The sequence below is a fragment of the Papio anubis genome, chromosome 7 (assembly GCF_008728515.1).
Source record: "Papio anubis isolate 15944 chromosome 7, Panubis1.0, whole genome shotgun sequence".
In the NCBI taxonomy this organism is placed as follows: Eukaryota; Metazoa; Chordata; class Mammalia; order Primates; family Cercopithecidae; genus Papio; species Papio anubis.
The window spans coordinates 125,836,660-125,860,427 of NC_044982.1; the positions used below are offsets into that span (position 1 = coordinate 125,836,660).

The following is a 23,768-nucleotide window of genomic DNA, read 5'->3' on the forward strand; positions in this document are numbered from 1 at the left end:
CCAGAAGGTAGGAGCTATCACATATGCTCGGCCATGGGGAGGGTGGGAAGAGCCCCAGCCTCTAAAACATGCCTCAGACTCAAGTCTTCTTCCTAAAACCACCTAAACATTTAACTCTCCTGAAAACCAGATAACTGAAGGTGCACAAAGGCATCTAAGTGACCTAGAGGCCAAAAGTGGTTTAGTCCATGCTATACTTCCAAACGGAAGGGCAGGATGGCCCTTTATGAAGAGAGACCGGAGCAGAAACCGGGGAGTTCTGTGCCTATAGAGGCCTAGTTACACATGAATCTTTTCAGGTTGTGTTCACAAGAAAAGGAGTTCTTAGAACAAAAGCACATCCACACTGAATATGTTATTTTTACATAGCCACTGATCTTCAACATCCTCTTAGTATGCATATAGAGAATCTCATAATAGAGGATATTTGATATTGAGGCCTACCAACAAGTCTGGAATTCTAAATTTTTGGACAAAAGGTCATACATGACTGCTTATGACACAACTTCATCACCGTCTCTACACAGAATAGTTTAAGCACATAGCACGGACAGGTAAGCCATATATAGTGCATCCATTATTCACCAGCTGTTTCAATTGGGAGAGAAGGCTCTTTATCTTCTCGAGAATTCAGAAAGAAGAGGAGGATCAGATGACTGGGATTCTAGTACTGGCTCTACCATTACTAGCTACAGAAGAGAGAACATCACTACCATTCTGGGTCTATTTCCTTAGTGTAAAATGAAGAGTAGTTGATGATCATGTTCCCTCTAAATTACAAAATTATTCAAAGAACCTGCTGGGCACAGTGGCTCACACCTGTAATCACAGCACTTTGGGAGGTCAAGGTGAGAGGACTGCTTGAGCCCAGGAGTTCGAGACCAGCCTGGGCAACACAGGGAAACCCCATATCTACTAAAAAAAAAAAAGATTAGGCGGGCATGGTGGTGCACACCTGTGGTCTCAGCTACTCCAGAGGCTGAGGCGGGAGAATCCCGTGAGCCCAGGAAATCAAGGCTCCAGTGAGCTGAGATCACACCACTGCACTCCAGTCTGGGTGACAAAGCAAGACCCTGTCTCAAAATAAAATAATTTAAAGAACGTAAGGATTGGCAAAAGTTAGATGAAACAATCATATCATCCTCCTCCATAAATAAAATTCTTCCAACTCTACTTTCTACCTAAGTCTCTTAAAAGGCTTAACAAAAATATTAACTGCTAATGTAGTATAATTTCCTAAACCAATGGTTTTCAAGTTTTTCTTGCCTGCCATCATCCCTGAGACACAAACACATTCCTACCACATTGCCCATCAGTAATAGCAACTCACTGCAACAAGGGCGTGGGAAGTGCGTGGAATTACCGTTCAGGATCATTACAGACAAACATGCTGCTACAACAGTGAAACTCAGAAACCACCCCCCTACACAATTTTTAAAGTGCAACACTCTAAAAATATTAGCAACCCATAAGGAAACATCTAGGGTATGTTTTTTAAGCAGGTTCATTTTCATTTAGTTAACATTTGTATAGTACATCCTGTCTGCTATAAACAGGTGCTATTTATTCCTCTACAATCCAATGAGGTACAGACCATTATTTGGCCTGTTTTACAGATGAGGAAACTGAGGCACAGAGAAGTAATGTAATTTGCTAAATTACTAAGTGATAGGGCTGGAAATTAAACTCATAGAGTGTTTCAACGAACTGACTGTTACAAAGCAGTCGTCCAGGAGACTAAAACTTTTGTTTTAAAAAGATAACATGCTATGTGTTTCTGAGTCTATGTATGTATTACATACCTGCATATAAATTTTTTAAAGACTGGAAATAGCTGTTATCAGTTATGTAAAAGGAATGAGATGGGGATAGGAGCCACTATACTGTTTAAAGTTTTTCAAACAGCATCATTTCTTTTATAATAATAATTAAATTTAAAGTGTTTTTAATTTAAATATACTGGTATTATAAAGTTGTCCTAATAAAATGAACTTATTCTGAATTTTCAAGAGTGAGTGGAAAGTTAAATCAAAATCCAAGATTATAACTCTATGGATCTATAAAACTACAATCAACAAAAATTTTGAAATTTTGCAGCAGTTATTAAAACACACAAACACACCGTGAAAGTATCAATAGTAAAAGTGTTATTCCTCTTAAAACTGGAGGATAGGCCAGCATCATCATAAAAATTCTATAAATATTCCAGTACATGTAAGTAAAAATGTATTCCAGACAGACCTAACTTACCTTCCAAATGAAACACTTTTAGATACTTAAGAGCAAGACAAAATCTTCTGTACACTGTAAATCCTCTCTGAACTGCATGTTCACAAGCCTATTCTAGGCTAAAAGTTGAGAAGTCTCTTCTATCTATAACTTGAATCCCTTGAAATTATTAGGGGGAGGAGTTGGTGAAGTCACAAAAAGAGAGCAAGAACTGAGCCGTAATGTAATCCAGAAAAGAAGGAATCAAGCTACACGAAGCAACTGCCAAGGTGCCCAGGCAGTCCGAGTGCAGCCAAAATCAGTGTCTGATGTCTCCCCAGCCCCGACAATGCTGCTCATTCTGAGAGGGGATGGTTAGGGTTCCCAGGGAACAGGGCAACAGGAGAGTTCTCATAAAGGGCAACGGGAGGTACTCAGGGCCAAAGCGGTGACCAATGCAGAGCTCAGGAAGCCAACCAGAGGTCCCAATACTGGGGAGGAGACAAGGCATGACCACCAAATCCAAAGTGGTCAGAAGTGGCAGCCTGGGACTCAAGGCCAAGATCACAGTACCAAGACTTCAGGTCCAAGGCAGGAAAGATAAAATTATGAAGCAAAGCTTATCTTGGTTGCCTTTCTACTTTCCCACAAAAAATTTTCCCACTTTCCTCTTTTGCCTCTATCCCTGTCTTATTTCTGACAACCAGTCTCTTCTGAATCATTAGATAAGCAGACTTACATTTGCTGGTAAAGTCAGTTCAGCATTTGTCATAACAATCCTCTCCTTTTTGCTTAATGGCTAATGGTAGATTAAAGATGGCCACAAATTCTTTGACATTCTTCCCATGGAGAGACAGGTTTATGTCCTCATTCTGTGAATCTGGGCAGGCTCTGTGACTGCCCCGACACACTGATTATGGCAGAAGTGGTTCTATGTCAACCTGCAACTCCGGGCCTTATGAAATGCACAGCTCCCTCTTGCTCTTGAAATGCTTGCTCTTGGGAAAGTCAGTCGCCATGTAAGGAGTCTACCCAGAGACCAACATGCTAAGAGAAGACCAAACCATGTGCAGGGAGACTGGGGAGATTATGACACCACTGGGGGACAGAGAGACACCACAGAGCATAGAGGTACCAGACAGGTGAGTTAAGAAGACTCTGGAACATCCTCTTCCAAAGTGTCTTCTCAACGCACAGAGTCTGTTAACTCTGTGAGCCCATGTTCTCCACCTGATGCAATCCCAGCCAAGTTCTTCCTGAATTCTTGGCCCACAAAATTATAAGCAAAATAAAATGGTTGCTTTAGGTTTCTAGGATGTATGGCTATTTGTTATGCAGCAACACATAACCAGACCACCACTTACAGAGGGAGCAGTATCAGTGACGCAGCACCATCCACAACCACCAAACAACTCACTGGAATGACTGATCTGTTGTTTAGGAAAAGTGAGGATGGAAAAGAAACTTCAAAAGGTTTTGTCCAGTAGGATTCAAAGCTATCCAATGACTATACTATTCTCTCTACAACAGAAGTAGTGACAGTAAAGACTTGCTATTTATCTTCAACTAAGCTGTAATTGTCCTTCGGACTAAATCTGTCTGTATCACATCAATATTTTAATAACTCAAATCTAGGTGTGCCACCTCTACCTCAGGACAACCTAATTCTCAAGCACAAACATCATTCCTAACAATAACTCAGTAACAAGTTTAAAATCTTCAAATTGTCAGAGGCACTATTTCCAAAGAAATCCAAAACTCTAGGTAAAGATCCTTAAGAAAGTGCCATAAACAGTGGCAGAAATCCCTTTTCTCTTCATTAAAAGGCACAAAGCCTTATCTTTCATTCCTTTTGCTTCTTTGGATTATGTTACTTAATGAGCATTCTAGGAAACCCCAGGTTTTACTGAAGGTTGAACTTGAAAAAATGCTTCTAAACAATTATAAGAGCTGAGAACATTACTAATTCTGTTTATATTTCTCTTTACTACAAGAGTTCTGACATATTCCTCAGCCCGCATGACTTGATCCCCATTATGCCCAGCAATGCCTGATCCCAGGCCTTTGTAGCTGGAACCACTCACAATTTTCTCACAAAATTCCTAGCAAATTGTTCCACAACTGACCTAAAAAGGAAGGGGCACAGTGACCAGGAAACTCTGCTCCACATTGTTTTGGTTGAACCAGGCAAATTCCTTTATCACCTGCCCTTGAACCCTTCCAGAAGAATTCCTTCCCTCTTTTACACAAAAATGTACCAAACAGAATGAGTTGCCTTTGTAGGAATTTGTTCCTCCGTAGACTCAAAACAAATACGATACAGGTCATGTGACATAATGAACCAAGCACGGGCTTCAGAACCAACTGTCTTAAAGTTGTAGCTCTACCATTTTAGTCTATGACCTTAAGCTAAGTTCGTTTGAGAGCCTGCGTCCTCTCTGTAAAATGGGTCAAATCCCACCTTCTACCTCACATGGCTATGGTAAGGATTTCACGAGACAAACTACATAAAGTGCACACAGCACAGGGCCTAATCAATGCAAAGCACTCAGTGAATGTCAGTTCCACTCCCTCAAACTCCTCCTATACCAGACCTAAAATTAAATTGTATTCAAAACATCAAATACTCAATTTTAATAAGCTTATTTCAAAATTGATGTAACTGTTATAACCACCTTAAATGTCAGAATCATTGAATTTTATGTATCCAGTGTAAAATACTTCAGGAAAAATGCATTTGAGAAGCATATTTTAAGAGATAAGGTTTAGATAACAGAATGGCATTTAAGTACAGAAGCAACTCAAGTGTCAAAACTTTATCAGAATACATCAAACTCAGAAGTATTCGGAAGAGACATTAAATCCTGGTTCACTAATCTAATCAACCAAAATATACCCTGGGTATCTACTTCATTTAGTTCACTGCCAGTACATTATCAGTATAGCAATGAATAAAATGTCAAAATTCAAACGAACAAAGATGCTAAGTTCATTAATGTGAACTGTTTCATATTCCAATATCCAATAAAATGGGGTTACAAGCCAAGTCACTTAGAAATATATTTTAATTTCTAACTTTTGTTTTAGCAAAGAGGCGAGTAAGAATTTCATATCACACCAGATTAAATATATGGTTATCAGCTTATTTTTATGGACAAGTAGGTTTTAACCTCTACCCTAAATAATTCAATTCCTCTTCACTCTATTACCTGGTTCTATTTAAGGAGCAATATCTTTGGTTCTTAGAAGCTAATTTTGGGACTGTGCTCTAGCCTACCTTCCCAACCTTTCCCATGTCAGGGCACACACAGAAAATAATATCTGTATGACATATGCACATTAACTGAAGAGGCTTCTCACAGCCAGAAATGATTTGTCTGGGAGCACAGCCACCTCTAGGCTGAGGGGATCATTTATTTCAACACATATGTAATCCATCTGTGGCCCCTCTGATGGGAAGCTATGCTAGCCAACCTTTTACATGGTTATCTAGCAATGCAGGAGGACATCTCTCGTCTACTCCAATGTTCACTAGCTGGAACAAAAGACTAGACGTCATTAATCACTGAGAGGGCTGGGCACAGTGGCTCATGCCTGTAATCCCAACACTTTGGAGGCCAAGGCAGGAGGACTGCTTGAGACCAGGAGTTCTAGATCGGCCTGGGCAACATAGTGAGACCTCGTCTCTACAACGGGAAAATAACTTGAGCATGGAAAGTAAGGGTTGCTGTGAGCTGAGATAGTGCCACTGCACTCCAGTCTGGGCAACAAAACAAGATCCTGTCTCAAACAAACAAATCACCGAAGGGGACCAGCAGCATCATCTGGGAATCCAAGATGCCATTCCTCTGACGATCTACAGTTCATAACCATCAATCCTCTGAGGCCTATTAGAAAAAACAGATGCTGAAATCCTTATTTCTATCCCATGTAGAACTGTCTTGTCCTACTGCCATTCTATAACTCCAGGGAGTGACCAGTCAACAGTTCAGCATGAAGGAACCTATTGTGAATTAAATTAAATGTAAGCGAGAAATATCCGAAACAGCTGGTCTGAGCTGAGGTGGCAGAAGAGCACTGGTGAGTGTGTACAAGGAACAGTTAACTGCTTAAAACGAACTCTGACCCAGGGTCTATGATCAGCTACTACTTGACGAAAAACGTCCCCACGGCTACTTTCAGCTCTCTAATTTCAAGGTTTCCCAACAGAAAAATAATTACGATAGATAAGTATTTCACTTCAACAGCCTTGGATACATTTGTAAGACCGCAGTGGAAGGGAAGTTTGGAGTAGGCAGACAAATAGCTTGAAGTATTATCTTACATGTTACTGCTCACACAATTAAAAAGTTAATTTTTTTGTATGTTCTTCCCTGAAGATACCTGATAATACAAAAATATCTTTGTACAAGGGTATTAACTGCTGCATTATTTGTAACTACAAATATTGGAAACAACCTAAATGCCCACACACAGGAGATGGGTTGAATTCACTGTGGCACATCCGCAAATGAAGTACTAGAAGCTGTTTTAAAAAAGAGAATAAGGAAAATTCCTACAAACATGGAGTGACATCCAGGATATACAGCCAAATGAAAAAAAAGAAGTCCAAAAGAATGTATTTAGTTTGCTATATTTTGTGGGGAGGGGGAAGAAAACACCCATCTGCTTTTCTTTACAAAAAGAAACACAGGAAAGATCAATCAGAAATTAATGAAATTGGTTATCTACAGGGGGTGGATAGGAATGAGTGGCAGGCATTAGTAGTGACACTGTTTAGTACAGCTTTTTGTATAGTTTTAACTTTTGGAACCATGATAATGTTTTATATACTCAAAAAGCAAAATAAAATCAGTAAGGATGAGATTTTAAAAATCTAAACTGGGGCCGGGCACGGTGGCTCACACCTGTAATCCTAGCACTTTGGGAGGCCAAGGTGAGCAGATCACTTGAGGTCAGGAGTTCGAGACCAGCCTGCCAACATGGTGAAACCCCATCTCTACTAAAAATACAAAAATCAGCCAGGCATGGTGGCCCACGCTTGTAATTCCAGCCACTCAGGAGGCTGAGGCAGGAGAATCGATTGAACCCGGGAGGCGGAGTAGTGAGCCGCGACTGTGCCACTGCACTCCAGCCTGGGTACAAGAGCAAAACTCCATCTCAAAAAAAAAAAAAAAAAAAAAAAATCTAAAACGGAAATCAAACACAAACAAATGAACAAATTTTATGTCAAATAAGTGTATTAAAAGGGAGACTAAAACTAAACCAAGTAACTTTTTAACATAGTACTTTTTATGTTGTCAGCATACAGACAAAAAGAACTGTACACAAGTTTGAACTCTAGTTATAAGGGGTTTTCTTTACAATGGTATGGTTCTTACAATTCTGGAACTATATTCTCTGATTATAGAATTGAGCAAATGAGTACATACTCGTAGATAACGGGAACCAGGTTCTTACTGTTGGAGAAGGGTGTTACAAATATGGAAGGGGCAAGACTAGGCCTGTGGTGTTGAATGAAATTTTTGGTATCAATATAAAATCATGGTGATAAACACACAAATACACACAGACATAAACAGATGTAGATATGTTTGTTTATTTATTTACTTATATTTCTTAGCTCTACTGTGCTGAGAGATTTTAGTTTATAAACGTTATTCCCAGCCAAAAAGAATAAGGGCTACTTGGAGAAATGGCTAATTCCAAGGCTGGAACAGGCTAAGTACAAGATGAGCCTGGAACATCTTATGCCAGAAAGTAAGAAAGGGCTCAAAGAATGATAGCACGTGTACAAATTACAGCTTAAGGGTGCTCCCACCAGCCAAATATAAGCCAATTTGAGCCTCAAAATAAATAATAAGAGTACCTTAGAATAAAAAAACAACGATGAGTCCTTATTAAGTAGGCAAATTAACAGTGAGGAGAGAAAGTTCTTTCTTATAGTAGAATGCAAACTAACACGTAGAAGAATTATGAGTCAGAAAATCATCACCTTGCAATCATCCTACTAATAATTGATTCAGGCAAGAACCATCAATGGATGTGAAACTACTGGATAAAACTTTGGTAAGAAACAGGGTATATACATAATCTAAAAACATTTCCCACAAATTACTTCTTAATAACAAAGGAGAAAACAGTAACTTTATAGCCAATTAACCTACCAAATATTACCTTAATAAAGTAATCAAAGTTAGTATCACCAAAAACAAGACAGACCAATTCTTGATACGATGTCTGAGAAGACACAACATTACTTCTGTGGTATTCCTACCAAAAATGCATTAACAGAATCTAATCATGAAGAAATCTCTGAAAACTCAAACTGAAGAACATGATTTATGAAATAACTGAAATGAACTCTTCAAAAATACCAAGACATTATGATGTTGGCTGTGGGTTTAGAATAAGGAAAAAAAAAAAAAAGCCAAAAGCCAAGACATGAAAAACTAAGGCTGAGGAACTACTGGAGATGAAAGAAAACTAAAGAGTTATGACAACTAAATATAACACATGATCCTTGATTAGATCCAGGGTGGCTGGGGAAGTAAACAGAAAGGAGTAATAGCTATGAAGGCCATTGTTGGGACAATTGAGGAAATGTGAACATGGAATGTGCATTAGGTAACAGCATTCTATCAGTATCAAATGTCCAGATTTGACCAATATTCTGTGCTGATTGAAAAGAAAAACGTGGCCAGGCTCGGTGGCTCACGCCTGTAATCCCAACACTTTGGGAGGCTGAGGTGGGCAGATCACGAGGTCAGGAGATCGAGACCATCCTGGTTAACACGGTGAAACCCCATCTCTACCAAAAATACAAAAAATCAGCGGGGCGTGGTGGTGGGCGCCTGTAGTGTCAGCTACTCGAGAGGCTGAGGCAGGAGAATGGCATGAACCTGGGAGGTGGAGCTTGCAGTGGGCTGAAGTCGCGCCACTGCAGTCCAGCCTGGGCAACAGAGTGAGACACCCTCTCAAAAAAAAAAAAAAAAAGAAAAGAAAAAAAAAGAAAGACCTGTTCTTGGGAAAAAATAAAACTATGGATAAAGGAGTGTTATATCGGTAAATTAATCAGGGGAAATATATAAACAGAGAGTACATATATACATGATAAAACAAATGAGGCAAAATGTGAACGACTGGCAAATCTAAGTATACGGAAGTTCTTTTTACGTACTATTCTTAGCAGTGCTTCTCTGAGTGTAAAGTTATATCAAAATCAAAAGTCTTTTTAAACTTTGAGATTAAAAATCTGTGTTCTTTACTTCCAATTAACAGTTTTTAAAAACTAAAACACAAGGGAGAAGGTTAAATTACCAATGCACAGAGCCAAAAATCTTATAAACCTGGCACTAACTTCCCTTCATTAACGAACGATGAACTAGTCCAATAAAAGTATTACAACGCATTAACTGCAGTAGTCCCAATGACCTTACAACTTTCTTTCACAGGCATACATCTATCCAAAGTCTGGCCTGTGATCTGGCTTTCCAAGCAAGGTCGAACCCCCTGGCTTGCCTATTTTCTCTGCTAACTCTGATAATAGCAACAATATTTTGTTCTGTTTATCAGAGAAGGTAAATCTGAATATAACTTTTTATTCAAATAATGTAAAATCTCAGTTCCATGATTTAACTCTGAGTAACTAATAAGATCCATTTCTGACAGGGCAAAACATTTTGCCCTAAAAACTGGATTACAAACGACATACATTTAAAAATGGACACCAAACTAAACGTGGCAGACAAATTCTCACTTAGCTTCTCTCCCACCTAAGACCCACTTAAATGACAATAAAGGGAAAAAAAAGATACAAACTCACAAAGATAAAAAGAACATGTGAGGTAACCAAAGCAGACAAAAGATTTCAACAAGTTTTTGAAAGTGAGAAAGAAGTTAGGGGAGCAGTAACAATCTTAGTAGTGCAGAGGAAGCTACAGCCTAAATGTCAGCCAGGAAGAATGCAGATGGGAGGAGCTCTAGGTACAGGGACACAGCAGGCAGCAGGTAAGGACAGGACTGAACATGAGATTAGGGGCTCTAAGGACAACTGAGTCATGGAACTTCCGCAATCTGATCTCAGAACATGAGTGGCCAGGTGCACACCTCCCAGAGGGAAGACCGGAAAACTCAATGGTACCAGAAAAAATTCTCAGCACAGATATGAGTGTCTTCCTCCAATGAAGAAGGTAACTTGCTCCCCACCTCACAGTGAAGCCACCCAGTTACAAAGCTTTTATATGAAAAGCTCCACCCAGTTACAAAGCTTTTTATATGAAAAAGTTCACTGTTATATGAAAAGACAAAGACAAAACAGATCTTTACAGAAAATCTCCAATCTGAAACAATCATTTTAAAAAGAAAAAGATGAACCCAGGAGAAATAGAAACCACACAGGGAGCACAGCAAAACTTCAAAACCAACGCACTCTGAACTGCTGGAGTGGTGAGAAGATAATGCAAAACAATAGCAAGAGGATACGTGAAATGACCGGGAAACAAGAAAGAGCTCTTAAAAATTTTAATTACAATGATCAAAATTCAACAGAAGGGAGGTAAGAAAAAATATCAAGGAAATATACCAGAAACTAGAACCAAAAGGCAAAGAAATAAGAAAATCAGAGACTCCACCCGGGACACCCAACATCCAACTAATAAGAGTTCCAGAAAGAAAAAAAGAACAAATTGGGGGATATAAATGCATGCGGGAGGAGCACGCTATCAAACTTATAATGCAAAAAAAATGTCTTTTAACTCAAGGATGTGAACCTCTACATAAAATGTCCCTTCAGTTCCCATTAAAAATAAAAGAAAATAAAAGAAAAACTACCCATGCCCAGACATATTTTGAAATTTCAGAATACTGAGGATAAAAAGAATACCCTAAAGAATTCTAGGAAAAAGAATAAAAGAACGTATATGAAGGAGGAAATCAGGAAGGCACCAGGTTTCTCAACAGTAACACTGGAAGCCTAGAAACAAACCAACAATGCCTTTAAAACTCTAAAGGAAAATTATTTTCTTACTAATATTCTCTATTCAGCCAAGCAATCAAGTATAAAAGTAAAATAAAAATGTCAGACTTGCAAGGGGTCAAAAATTTACCTCCCTTAATGTGCCATGGAATTAGAGAAAAAAAAATTTACCTCCTGTGAGAAGGGAGCTTGATGTACTCCAGCAAAACAATGAAATAAACCAAGAAAAAGAAGACATGGGATCCAAGAAATAAGCGATCTAATATTATAAGAGAACGACAGAGGGAAAAACAGGATAAAAACCATCCAGTAGTAGGCCTGGAGAACAACTATTTCAAATGAGAGCAGAGGTCAGAGGGCTCTGGAAAGATGTTTAGAAAAGAGTTAGTGCTTGGAGATTATCTAATCCGTTGAACGGGTTGGAAATTATATTCATAGACCTCTGACAGGTTTAAAGGAACATTTAAGAGAAAATGTGTATAAGGTAAACTAAGCAATTTTTAAAAGATGCAATTATTCACTCATGAAAAAATGAAATGTTGGACAAGAAATAATTAATCACTATAGTAACCAAAATATGTAATCTAATTATATTGGGCAGTGGAGAGACCGAAGGGCAAGTGGTGCAAACACTGAAGTCTTCATTTACCACAGCAAGATATCAAGGAATAACACCTAAAAATGGAAAATTAAGAAATAACAGAGCATTGTTTAGAATTATGCAGGTAAATATGAGACAGAAAGCTAAATAGAGCTTACAGAGATTGTCTGTGGACAGCAGGACTGAGAGTGGAGGGGAGGAAGACTACAATTCTATTTTAAGCCCTTTGATACTATTACCTGTCTCTTTATATTTCGGAAATGTGTATTACTGTTCTGAAAACATGAATTAATCTTCAAATAGTAAATTGATGTAACACTCATATCAATTCATGAAATTGCTCAATTTTTATCTTTTTTATAAAACAGTCTAAAATATATTACACAGCATAAAAATTAGAATAGCAGTTTATCATTGGGGGTCAGGCACCCACTGAATTCCTTATTGCCACTGCAGAGTTAATGATATGTGCCCTTCACTAGCAAATGTAATTTCAAAGCTGGCCAAAATTTGTCATCTATATGTTAAGAGATTCAGACACCTACAGAGCCAAAGAAGAGAGGGGCATCTGGTCCTGCTGACTTCCCACACAGAGGCAAATTCTGTCCAAGGGGCTGCCCCCAACCCCCAACTGACTCTAGCATTTTACTCTATTTTTAAATGGATTCCTTATGCTTTCACCATGAATGGAAACAACATATAGAAACAATGTGTGTGAAACAACATATTCTCAAAAACTGTAATGCAGTAAACAGATTTGTTATGATTCCTTCTACCACAAATTCAGACTTATTCAAACCTATTTTGATGAAAAACACCTAATGAAGCTATTATGCTACTCTTGATCGTCATTTTAAATACTGGAACTGTGCTCCTCCTACTTCTACATGAGGGGAAAGGACAGTGGGAGGAAGGATTAAAAACCACTAAAGTCAAAGCAGATTACTAAATCAGAGTCAAAATGGGCCATTTTTGCCTTTGGAAGACTAGACACAAATATCTATAAAAAATTATTAGGAGCTCATATTGTTTCAAAAATAACTTTCCCTATGAAGCTGATCATAAAGAAAATAAAAACAAAAGCCATGAACTATTTAAAAATTTTGACATCTAATATCTTCATTTATTTAATACAGCAAGATCTGATGGAATTCCATGCTGCTGCCAACAACCTGAGTAAGCACGTCCATGGTGAAACAGTAGTGGCGCTTCAAAAGACATGAATCAGGTCATAAATGTAAACACCACTCAACTATTATTTCAAAATAATAGCTGCAAGTGTAAGCAATATAAGAAAAGACTCATATATATTTAAGGAAGCACCCCCTCTCACAAGTAAATAAAATAATTGAGAGGTTTAGGGACCTCTTAACATCAAATACTTTCCTTGGAGAACAGTAGCCTTAATATCTGCATTGTACAATTCTCTTCCTCATTCTCTGTGGTTATGTAATAAAGGTTAACACTAAAGTGCAAAGTGGAGGGGGAAAAAGTACGGCACTTGTACTTACTAGGAAACTCTTTATTCTTTTAAAATCAATGGGACTTATTTTGAAGAAATAGAAAAAAGAAATACAAACTTGGCAAACACTTATACTCTGCCCGAGGGTTAGATAATCAATATTTCAGAAAATAGGCACCAGCAAACTCCAAAACCATTAATTATTTCAGTTTTTTTAAATAGCTGTTCTAATTATTTAACCAAAACCAAGAGTCAGAATTTTTTTTACAATCAATAGATAGAATTTTCAAACATGACCCACATTTTCCCAAAAATCTGTATTATATATTCAAAGGAAAAAACTAGAAATACATATATTTTTAAACGAGGCTCTAAAAAAACTATATATAAACAAAACATTCAAAGTGAATAAAATGAAACTAATGCATTTAAGCCCTCAGAATTAAATTCTCAGAGCACCAATGTTGAAGTCTAGCAGCTACTTCATACACTTAAGGTGAAGTTTGATCCTTCAGTTGTTAGAAAGCAACTTCTCCAATGCTAAAGTATCTCACTGTTAATATCCAAAATAATTCCCATGGAAATAAGAGTTAATCTCAATTAAACCAAAGAACATTTTATTGTGTGCAACTAAAATTAAAATGTGCTCAATCAGCAATTTTTACAATTGTTGGTCTCACAGTCTCTATATTACACAGTTATTTTTTAAATGCCTAATATCATAGTAGAACATTTTTCTAACATGTTGTCTATCAATTATCTCAGGGAAACATTCCAAGTCAGAAATTTGTTTTCTAGAAATTTCAACTTCATCTTCAAAAACTTTAATCAAAATAGTACCCCAGCATTGTGCAACAAATGTTCAAAACAAAGTAATGAACAATTTAAAATCTATTATTTAAAAAAGAAAACCCACCCGGCCTGGTGGCTCACATCTGTAATCCCAGCACTTTGGGAGGCTGAGGTGGAAAGATCACTCAGAGTCAGAAGTTCAAGACCTGGGCAACATCGAGACTCCATCTCTACAAAAAATTTAGAAATTAGCTGGGCGTGGTGGCACGTGCCTGTAGTCCCAGCTACTTGGGAGGCTGAAGTGGAAGGATCACTGAAGCCCAGGAGTTCCAGGCTGTAATGAGCTATGACTGTACCACTGCACTCCAGACTGGGTGACAGAGTGAGACTCCATGTCCAAAAAATAAATAAGTAAGCAAAAATAAAAACCTGAGCTTGGTCATCAAGGACAAAGATTTAAAGAAGCTAAAACAATAACTGTATTTTCTTATAATCAATTAAATTAAACCTGCAGGAATATGACGGTTAATTTCCAGCCTGCTTTTTCTGGTGATGAGGCAGTACAAGAACAGTTTATAAAATTAAGAGTCTTCAGGGTGGGTGAAGGATAAACAGGCAAGCAATTTCTACAAAGGCTGTCTTAAACCCAGCTAGAACAAAGAAAAAATAACAGGAGAAAACTTCTACTCAAAAATGGAAACAGCTCACACTGATAGAGCTACTGGATTCTAAAGCAGAGTACAAAGTCTCCAAATAAAATCTAGTTGGTTACAATATCTTTGATATAACCTAGCTTATCTTAAAAATAAACTCTCAATTCCCTCTTCAAAATGTCTTATAAAATTATATTAGCTAGCATTTATTAATTTTTAAGCATCTAGCTAACGCAAACACTTAAGACAACTGCAAATTTGATTTTTCAATGTCCAAGTTTAATTTAAACAGTTTTCAAAATCTGAAATTGCCTTCCTAAATTCATCTGCGTTGTATATAGCCATAAAAAGCACATTGAAAAGATACACTTTTCCTTGTATCTTAAGAAAGGGGGAGGCCAGGTGCGGTGGCTCACACCTGGGATCCCAGTACTTTGGGAGGCCGAGGTGGGTGGATCACGAGTTCAGGAGTTCAAGGCCAGCCTGGCCAACATAGTAAAACCCCATCTCTACTAAAAACACAAAAATTAGCCAGGCATGATGGTGGGCACCTGTAATTCCAACTAATCAGGAAGCTGAAGCAGGAGAATCGCTTGAACCTGGGAGGTAGAGGTTTCAGTGAGCTGATACCACGCCACTGTCCTCCAGCCTGGTGACAGAGTGAGATGCCATCTCAAAAAAATGAAGAAGAAGAAGAAGAAGTGGGGAAATCTATTTTAAGATCTGCAGTTATCGGCCAGGAGCAGTGGTTCACACCTGTAATCCCAGCACTCTGGGAGGCCAAGGCAGGAGGATCACGAAGTCAGGAGTTCAATTGAAACCCCGTCTCTACTAAAGATACAAAATAATTAGCCGGGCATGGTGGTGTGTGCCTATAATCCCAGCCACTCAGGAGGCTGAGGTAGAGAATTGCTTGAACCCGAGAGGCAGAGATTACAGTGAGCTGAGATCGCGCCACTGCACTACAGCCTGGGCAACAGGGCGAGACTCCATCTCAAAAAAAAAAAAAAAAAAAAAAAAGATCTGCAGTTATTAGTTTTTATGGTCTAAAGACTATAACTTTTACAGGAAATACAATTGGAAAATCTTAGAATAACTAAATGGAATCAACAAAGTACACTGATTAAAGCAAAGATTTCAAATAACCTCTGAGCTACTGGAAGCAAATGCAAAATCCTATACCTTAAGAATTCTCTCCTTCCTCCACCCTACAACAAACCATCTCCAAGAAGAATCTTCTCTAACAGAAACAAAATGAAAAAATATGGGGGGTGGAGAGACTTCAATAACTGAAACCCATTTTTTTTTTTTTTTTTTTTTCTGAGACGGAGTCTCGCTCTGTTGCCCAGGCTGGAGTGCAGTGGCCGGATCTCAGCTCACTGCAAGCTCCGCCTCCCGGGTTTACGCCATTCTCCTGCCTCAGCCTCCTGAGTAGCTGGGACTACAGGCGCCCGCCACCTCGCCCGGCTAGTTTTTTGTATTTTTAGTAGAGACGGGGTTTCACCATGTTAGCCAGGATGGTCTCGATCTCCTGACCTTGTGATCCGCCCGTCTCGGCCTCCCAAAGTGCTGGGATTACAGGCTTGAGCCACCGCGCCCGGCCTTTGAAACCCATTTTTAAAATAACCAAAAGCTAATTGCATTTTATCCATAGCTATAGTGAGGAAGCTGGTTTATTATGTCTGAACCAATGCAATATGAATTTTGGCTTACAAAAATATTAGATCTGAGTATAACAAGGTTGACATTTAAAATAGTTGTTTCTTCCAAACTATATTACCAATTCCTTGCTCTAACTTGCCAGCACTTTCAATATTAAATTGGGTGAGGGTGGTAATAAAATACCTAATTTTAAAATAAGTAATTTTTGAGATGTGGAATTTAAAATATATTTTCATATCAAAAATCTTCAAAGGAATTAAAGTATGTGCTCCAAACATTTTATATTCATTAAATTGTCAAGCATTAAGATACTGAATGACAAAATGAAGACTCCTTTTTTTAAAAAAAAAAAGCAAGCTAAAAGTCTGAACAATATTAGAGTTTAAGCTTTGGGCTATCTTTAATACCCCCAAGCATCTTAAGCAACTCGTAACCTTTGTCTCAGTTTCATAATCAATAAAACAAGAACAACTATAAGAATGCATAATTAATTAAATTAGTCAGCATTAAATGCTAGCAAACTGCTTTGAAGTTACATTATGTTGTTCTCAGTTCTCCTCCTACTCAGTAAAACCAATAGATGAGAAAACATCTGGAATTACTACAGATAATCACATCTGCAGACTCGCAGCAGTTAAAAAGATGATCTCTCCAAATTTCTAAGCCAAAGTTCATTCAACAACCCCAAAGATTTTAAGATACAACTGCAATGAATAATTTTAGGTGAATTTCTTTTCAGTCTCAAGGATACCTATTCTTACCTACAATCTCAAAACAAACCACTACACAGGAATCTCAGAGCATCTTGAGGGGTCTTGGCACAAGACAATTCTAGGTAAGATGAACAAGCTGTTACTGTTGTTAATGCTATTCTCAGCATTCTAAACTGTCAATCAAGGTAAGCTTAATCACAAATACACCCTCCAAAAAGTACTAGCCCCTACTGAGAACCCATCAAAGTACTTCCTTCCAAGCCATCTGTCCAGGAAAGCTCTATTAACACACCTAGAATGCAATTGCTCTCCTGTCTAAAGAGGCAATGCATAAACATAAAATATAAAAACATGTTAAACAGTGTATCTTTTCCACTTCAAACACTGATAATCTACCAACTAAATCTATTTATTTTAATGCCTTGGTTGAACACAAACCTCTATGTATATAGGTCAGAGACTGTAGCTTAATCAAAGGAGACTAACGTTTTGTTTTCAAAGAAGGAAAAGTATTAAAAGCAAACAAGCTCAAGAAGCAGAAAAAGCTCAAAAGGGGAAAAAAAAGAGCAGGTTAGGTTAGGGGAAATGTACATGTTAATTAGTCCCTGATGGAAGAGGGACTCAAATTTTAAAACAGGAATTTAAATTACTCACTAAGCTAAATTACTCATTGGTCTATTCACTGAGCTGCAAACACTATAAAAACATAAGTATTTCTAAATCTAGCTTGAAGGATCCAAAATCAATCTTTTATATTCCAGTGGAGAAGGAAATTACATAAATTTCAATGAGGACAAAGTAGGCTGTTACACGAGTCTAAGGCTAATGGTGTACAAGCAAAGAATGAGGAGAAGAAATTATTTTGAGGATAAATAACAGGAAACCACACCAAAGAGTTCGAATTCTTCCCCCAACTCCATCATTTCTTCTGCTTAGACCATGAAGGATGTTCTTTATACACTATTAAGCATATTACTAGGGAAATAACTTCTGATCAATGTGTCAAAACTTTTTCACAACAAGGAAATGTTAAGCTCAATCTCTATACTGCAGCCTCTTTAAACAAAACACATACATGGAGCACATTCTAAATTTCACACATTTCACATCCATGACCAATCATTTAGAGATTCTGGAAATAAGCTGAGACTGCTTTAAGATTCTGGTGGATGGGGTGGGGGAGGAATACTGCAGAAAGACTAGAAAGACATTTGACTTAAGCTTTATAAATATTACCAAAAAAGCTTAAATTCTTCAGAAGGATATATAAAACTCAAATACTAGTTTTTAGAATTAATGTTAAAAAAATTATCACCTGTCCACTGATTTTTAACTACCCCATCCACATTTACAACTAAATTGTCCACCTGCCCATCTATAAATACAGACTACCAAAAGAACACAAATTCATTGTGATAACAACACTGCAGATGGTCACTTGCTCACAATCCAGCCAACATTTACTGACTAAAATACTGGGAGTGCAGGCTAGTGAAAGCATTCTGGGGGAAAGCTCACTCTGCATTTATTTTCAACATAAAGACCCTGCCAGACACATCTAAGTTAAAGTTCCTTTATTTATTAGGCAAATATTTACTAATTGCTCTATTGTTAGGCACTTAATAAATTCATCACAGAATGTTACTAAAAAGCAGTAAATGCATTTGACCTAATGACAAGCAATGACTGTATTTAGAAAATTTAGTCCACTGGGCAAACAAGAGTGTTAAATGTAGGTTGTGGAGAAATACGATACAAAATAACCCATCACTCCATCAAGGTTGATGTCTTACCTTTATCACAACCTGATCCGTCCATTACAAATTTATTACCACTGACAACCAATAATCAACACCTCATCCTACTGAATGGATCTCTTAAAAAAGGGTTTATCTCCAGTATTTTGGGTGGAATTATCTGCAATTTTGGGTGCAAAACTGCAGAACATTTACTTGATCTACACTTACTTTTCTTGGGCAGAGTAATATGAGGGCAAGTGTGTACTGAAAACTTAAAGAGGCACTCTCAACTCATTGAAGAATTAATCAGGGAAAAATTAGCATGCCTATCCTACTAAATATCTCTAATTTAACTGGCTGTTTAACCCAAACCCTCAAGTTCAAATGCTTGGTCTTTGGCTTTCCTTAGTTATGAAAACACTTGTATTCAGGGCATCTTTTTAAACAATTTGTGTTTTTTCCCACTGGTTAAACTCTTTCCACAAAAATAAGGAATGCCCAAGCCTCCAGCTTCTGAAAATAACTAATCTGGTATGTACACATAACAAAAAGCTTGAGAGAATGCCCTAGCTTTTATTTAAAACTTTTTCATGTAAAACTAGAATCCTTTAAGCAACAATTAGACAAAAATCAGCCTTTACGTTATTAGGAGATTGCTATTTTCAACATTTACCTTAAACCACATGGATGTATCTTCTAACTAGTTAGCTTCCTGTCTCTCCCCCAGCTACATTAGACTGTTACCTTTTTTGAGAGCAAAGGACTACTAGACCCCATGGTTTATTTCCCAGCTAATACATTTCAAAAACTTCAGGTCTCTACAGAAACATAAACGTTGCTAGCCTCAAGGATTTCTCTAACTTTTTAAAGTTATTGTGATATGAGCAGGTGTCTAACTGTTAACTATAGCTTACACAAGTGGGTTCTCAAAGTGTGGTCCTGGACCTTGTTTCCAGGACCCATTCAAGGGGTCCAGAAGGTCAAAACAATTTTCATACATAATATTTAAGATGTTACTTTTGTTTACAGTCATTCTCTCACAAGCATGCAGTGGAGGTGTTCCTGAGGCTACATGATGGGACATCTCAAGAGACTGAATGCAGAAGCAATATAAGAATCCAGCTGTCTTCTATAAAGCTGAACAAAGAGTTACAAAAATGTAAAATGATGCCACTCTTCCCACTAAATTTTTGTTTTGAAAAACATTTATATAAACTCTCAATTTATGTTATGGGTAGTGGGTCTACTATTATTTGTGAGCATATTAATAAACACATATTTTAAGTTTTTCTCAGTTTTAATTTCTAATAAATATCATCAACAGATATAAGCTACACAAAGGCTCTTTGCGTGCTCAATGATTTTTAAGAGTGTAAAGGGGTCCTTAGCACAAAAAGTGTAAGAACTGCTGTAATACACAATTATATAACCTAACACACAGTGCCTTCCATGGATAAGAAGCTCATGTTAATTCTGATTTTTAATTACTTCTTACTTCTTGTAATCTTGTTGAGTTCTGTATCTCCCTGTAAAGCATCATTCAGCATAAAGCCAGTCTGTTCTAGTCCCCATTTAATGGGCTTTGGATATTTAATTATTCAGAGTCCTGTTTATAAAGATGTTCTGACCTCTTGAACAGTGTATACAAGTTTCTCAGCGTTTTCACACACAAAAATTACCTTGTTCATCCTAATAGCAACCTGTGAAGTAAATACAAAGTATTACCCCCTTTTTTTTTGTTTTTTACAGATTATATAAGGAAACTTATACTCAAAGAAAATAGGACTATTTGTCCAATTAGGTACTGCTAACTGGTAGAACCTAGAATGTTGTAGCATTTTGCAATTTGCTTGGCTGTCTTGCTGTGGTATAATTGCAAACTCGCAAAGAAAATAAGGCAAGGGCATTACTTTTATTGTCCCAGTGCCAAAACAGGGATTTTCCCCTCCTGAATAAGAACGTAATCAGACTCAATACCCAGTCACAGTATTATTCAACACATTGGCTACCCTTTTGGTCCCCTACCAAAAAACCAAAAATAAAATAAAATCAAGAGTGTGGGAGAAAAAAAAAACACGACTATATAACACTCCAAGATAATGAGTTAGTTAAGGACTCACAGATTAATCATTTAATCACTGAAACAACAGGCACGCAAGAACAAGATCAAGCTTAATACAATAACGCTAGATTATATCAACAAATGGATGCTAACAGGTTAAGACGGGAGGCCTACATAAAATGGGTTCAATTCAGAATGTGGACTCACACAAAGTTGCGAAACTCGCTTTATTGGTTCTACAAATTCAAGCAAGTGACTAGAACCAGGCTTGCAAAGCTGTATGTCAGACACACTTTGTTGCAAGATGCAAAGACGCCATTCTACCCGTTGGAGAGAAATCACCCCACACTAGTTTATTCTTGTTATCAGCACATCTCGTTATGCTCCATTTTAACTTATTAAGTTCCTCAAGAGATGCTCAATTTCCTGCATCTCTTTTTCACAGTCAAGTGGACTCCCTGACTGATAGAGGCAAGACTGACTCACAAGAGGGTATCTGCCACTTGCACAGTTCTTTTCCTTTTTTTAGATGTATGTGCTCAGTGAAGCCATTTTTAAGTTTGATGAGATTTTACCTAGAAAATGCCGAAGTGTGCTAATTGTCCATTTTGTCCTCCTGTAGTTTACTACTGATGAGCAAGAGTAATCCCACCTTTCCCTGTGAGGTAGGCTTTTCCTAGTGTTTACTTTGGTCTTTTTTTTTTTTTCTTCAAATTTCTTTTGGGAGAAAAAAAAGTTATAATTATAGCACCACAGCAATAGCTACAGTTATAGCTAATGTACCACCACAACCAATTTGTAAAGCAGTGCCATACACCTTATTTGTTGTTCCATACTCAACATTCCGACAGATTTACAGGTAAAAGCTAATTTACGTTAAGTTTCTGCATCCTCACAAAAGAACTGTAATATTGCTCTGTCAAACCAATTAACCGTTAATTTTTAAAGGCTTCATACAGAAAAACAAATCTGACTTTACATAAGGCAAGCAAAGCATCAGACGTCTGAGCACGCCAGGAAACCGCAGTTATTTCTATTCCTTATCCCAGAGTATATTTTTCTCTGTGGACCTACCGATGTTTTTTCCAAGGACATAATCACTATTTAAGTAGTAAGCTGTCAAAAGTGCTAAGGCATTCTCTAAACTATCTTCCCAGCTCCGGCCCACAATGGAACATGTCACAGCTAAATCATACCATTGCCGTTTTTCTGTATTTCTTCAAATGAACTTAAGATTTTTGAAGTGCACAGTTCGAACTGTACACTATTAATATAACCCCAGATAGCAGTGATCATCTCAAAGCTAATAAACAAAGACTAGCGGTGGTACCAGGGCCCTACCAGGAAGTAATCAAAGCCGTGTCGCCGGTGCGATCCTAAGAAGTCGCTTACAGCAGACAATGAGAGGGCACTGGGGCTTCCAAGGGGGCCAGCAGGAGGAGTTAAAACGCTTAAGTACTCAAAAGCCTTATATAAACCTAATAACTGTTTCACAACACAGGAACTCGGGAATCCCAACGCAATTTCGGACAACCCAAAAGGTCTGAAAAACAAACTCGAGCCGCCCCCTCCAAAGCAGCTGTTGGCTCAGCCTCCGAGCTTCTCAGCCCGCAGCCTGTTTTCAAACTTCACCCTTCCTGACAGATGAAAGACCCCGACCTCCGCCGCCCGAGCTCCGAGCGCCTCTCGGGGTTTCGAGGTGCCCAAGCCTGCGGAGAAGGGAAAGGAAACCCGGGCTGGGGTCGGCGGCGGAGAGGGGTCCCGCGCGCCCCGCAGCTCAGACAAAGCTGCGCCCGGAGAGCGGCGCTCTTCCCGTCCTGTCCGCGGAGGAGCGCGGTGAGGGCCCCGCCACACGTGCGGCCGCCCCTCGGGGGCCGGACACCCGCCCCACAGGCGACCCCGCGACACGGACGGGCACAGCCCCCAGCCACGGCAGGGCGGGGCAAGGGCGCGCGCAGCGGGCCAGGGTCCCCGCCCGCCGCTGCCCCCACGCGCTCGAGGCCTCCGCGGACTCCCGCCCCTCGCGGCCCTCTCCTTCGCTGGCCCGGCCGTCGGGCCTCGGGAAACAAAGGAGCCGCCGCCGCTCCCGCCCGCGCCCGCCTCATCGCATACCCTCCCCAGCCCGCCGGGCCCGGCTCGCCCTCGCCCCTCTCCGGGTCTGCGCGCCGGCCGCCTGCGGCCCCTAGACGGCAGGCCCGGCAGAGCCGGGGCCTCGGGTGCGCGGCGGGGCCGGCCCGTGGCCGCACTCACCGCTGCAGCACCAGGACGACGGGGAGCCGTTGGGGAACTTGGCTGCGTCCGGAGCGATGCAGACGCTGGAGCTCAGGTGTGGACACTCCATGGCCACGAGGAGGGCGGCTGGGAGGACCGCTGCTCCAGGACCCGGCGAGGTGGGGGCGGAGGAACTCCGGAGGCTCCGTCTGGGGTCGCTCCTAGCCGGGCGCTCGGCCGACGGCGGCTGCGTCTCGAGCCCTTGCGTCAAAGAAAGCACGGGCTTCCGGGCGCCGTGTTTTCACGCCCGCCCTCTCCCGGCGCCCCGCTCCGTAGAACGTGTAACTCCGAGATCCGGGTTCTGCAGCCACCCCTAGACTGGAGGCTTCCGCCTTCCCAGGCCGGCCCCTCCCCGCCCCGCCCCGCCCCTGGGCAAGCCCCGCCCCAGGGCCCGCCCCCGTCCACCCTGCGGGGTGGGGTCCCGGGGCGCTCCAGCTGGTGGCGCAGAGTCCGGCTGTGCTCTGAAGTGCCTTCCCTAGTCACGCCGCTTCCCCGGCCCCGGGAAGGGTGGGGCGCCGAGTAGGGCACCCCGGGCCGTCCGCGGCGTTTCCTGCGGTGGGCGGAGGAGACTGAACCTACGTGGTGCGGACCACTCTGTGGCTTCGTGGTAAAAATCCGGCCGCTCCAA

At 39.8% G+C, this 23,768-nt stretch overlaps 1 protein-coding gene across 5 annotated transcripts in view; it reads right to left on the bottom strand.

The window, feature by feature from the left end:
- The window catches only part of USP3 (ubiquitin specific peptidase 3), an 85,338-nt gene extending 61,899 nt beyond the window's left edge, over positions 1-23,439 (bottom strand). For 3 of the 5 annotated variants that reach the window (XM_021940638.2, XM_021940635.2, XM_021940637.2), the window contains exon 1: positions 23,120-23,437. Coding sequence is in view for 1 of the 5 variants with exons in the window: in XM_021940632.2 (XP_021796324.1) it covers positions 23,120-23,210 (91 nt within the window). In the remaining 4 variants the exon portion in view is untranslated. Of the gene's footprint in view, positions 1-23,119 lie in introns of all 5 variants that reach the window. The other 2 variants (XM_021940632.2, XM_021940634.2) reach the window with 2 other exon arrangements.
- Between the last annotated feature and the right edge of the window lie 329 nt (positions 23,440-23,768).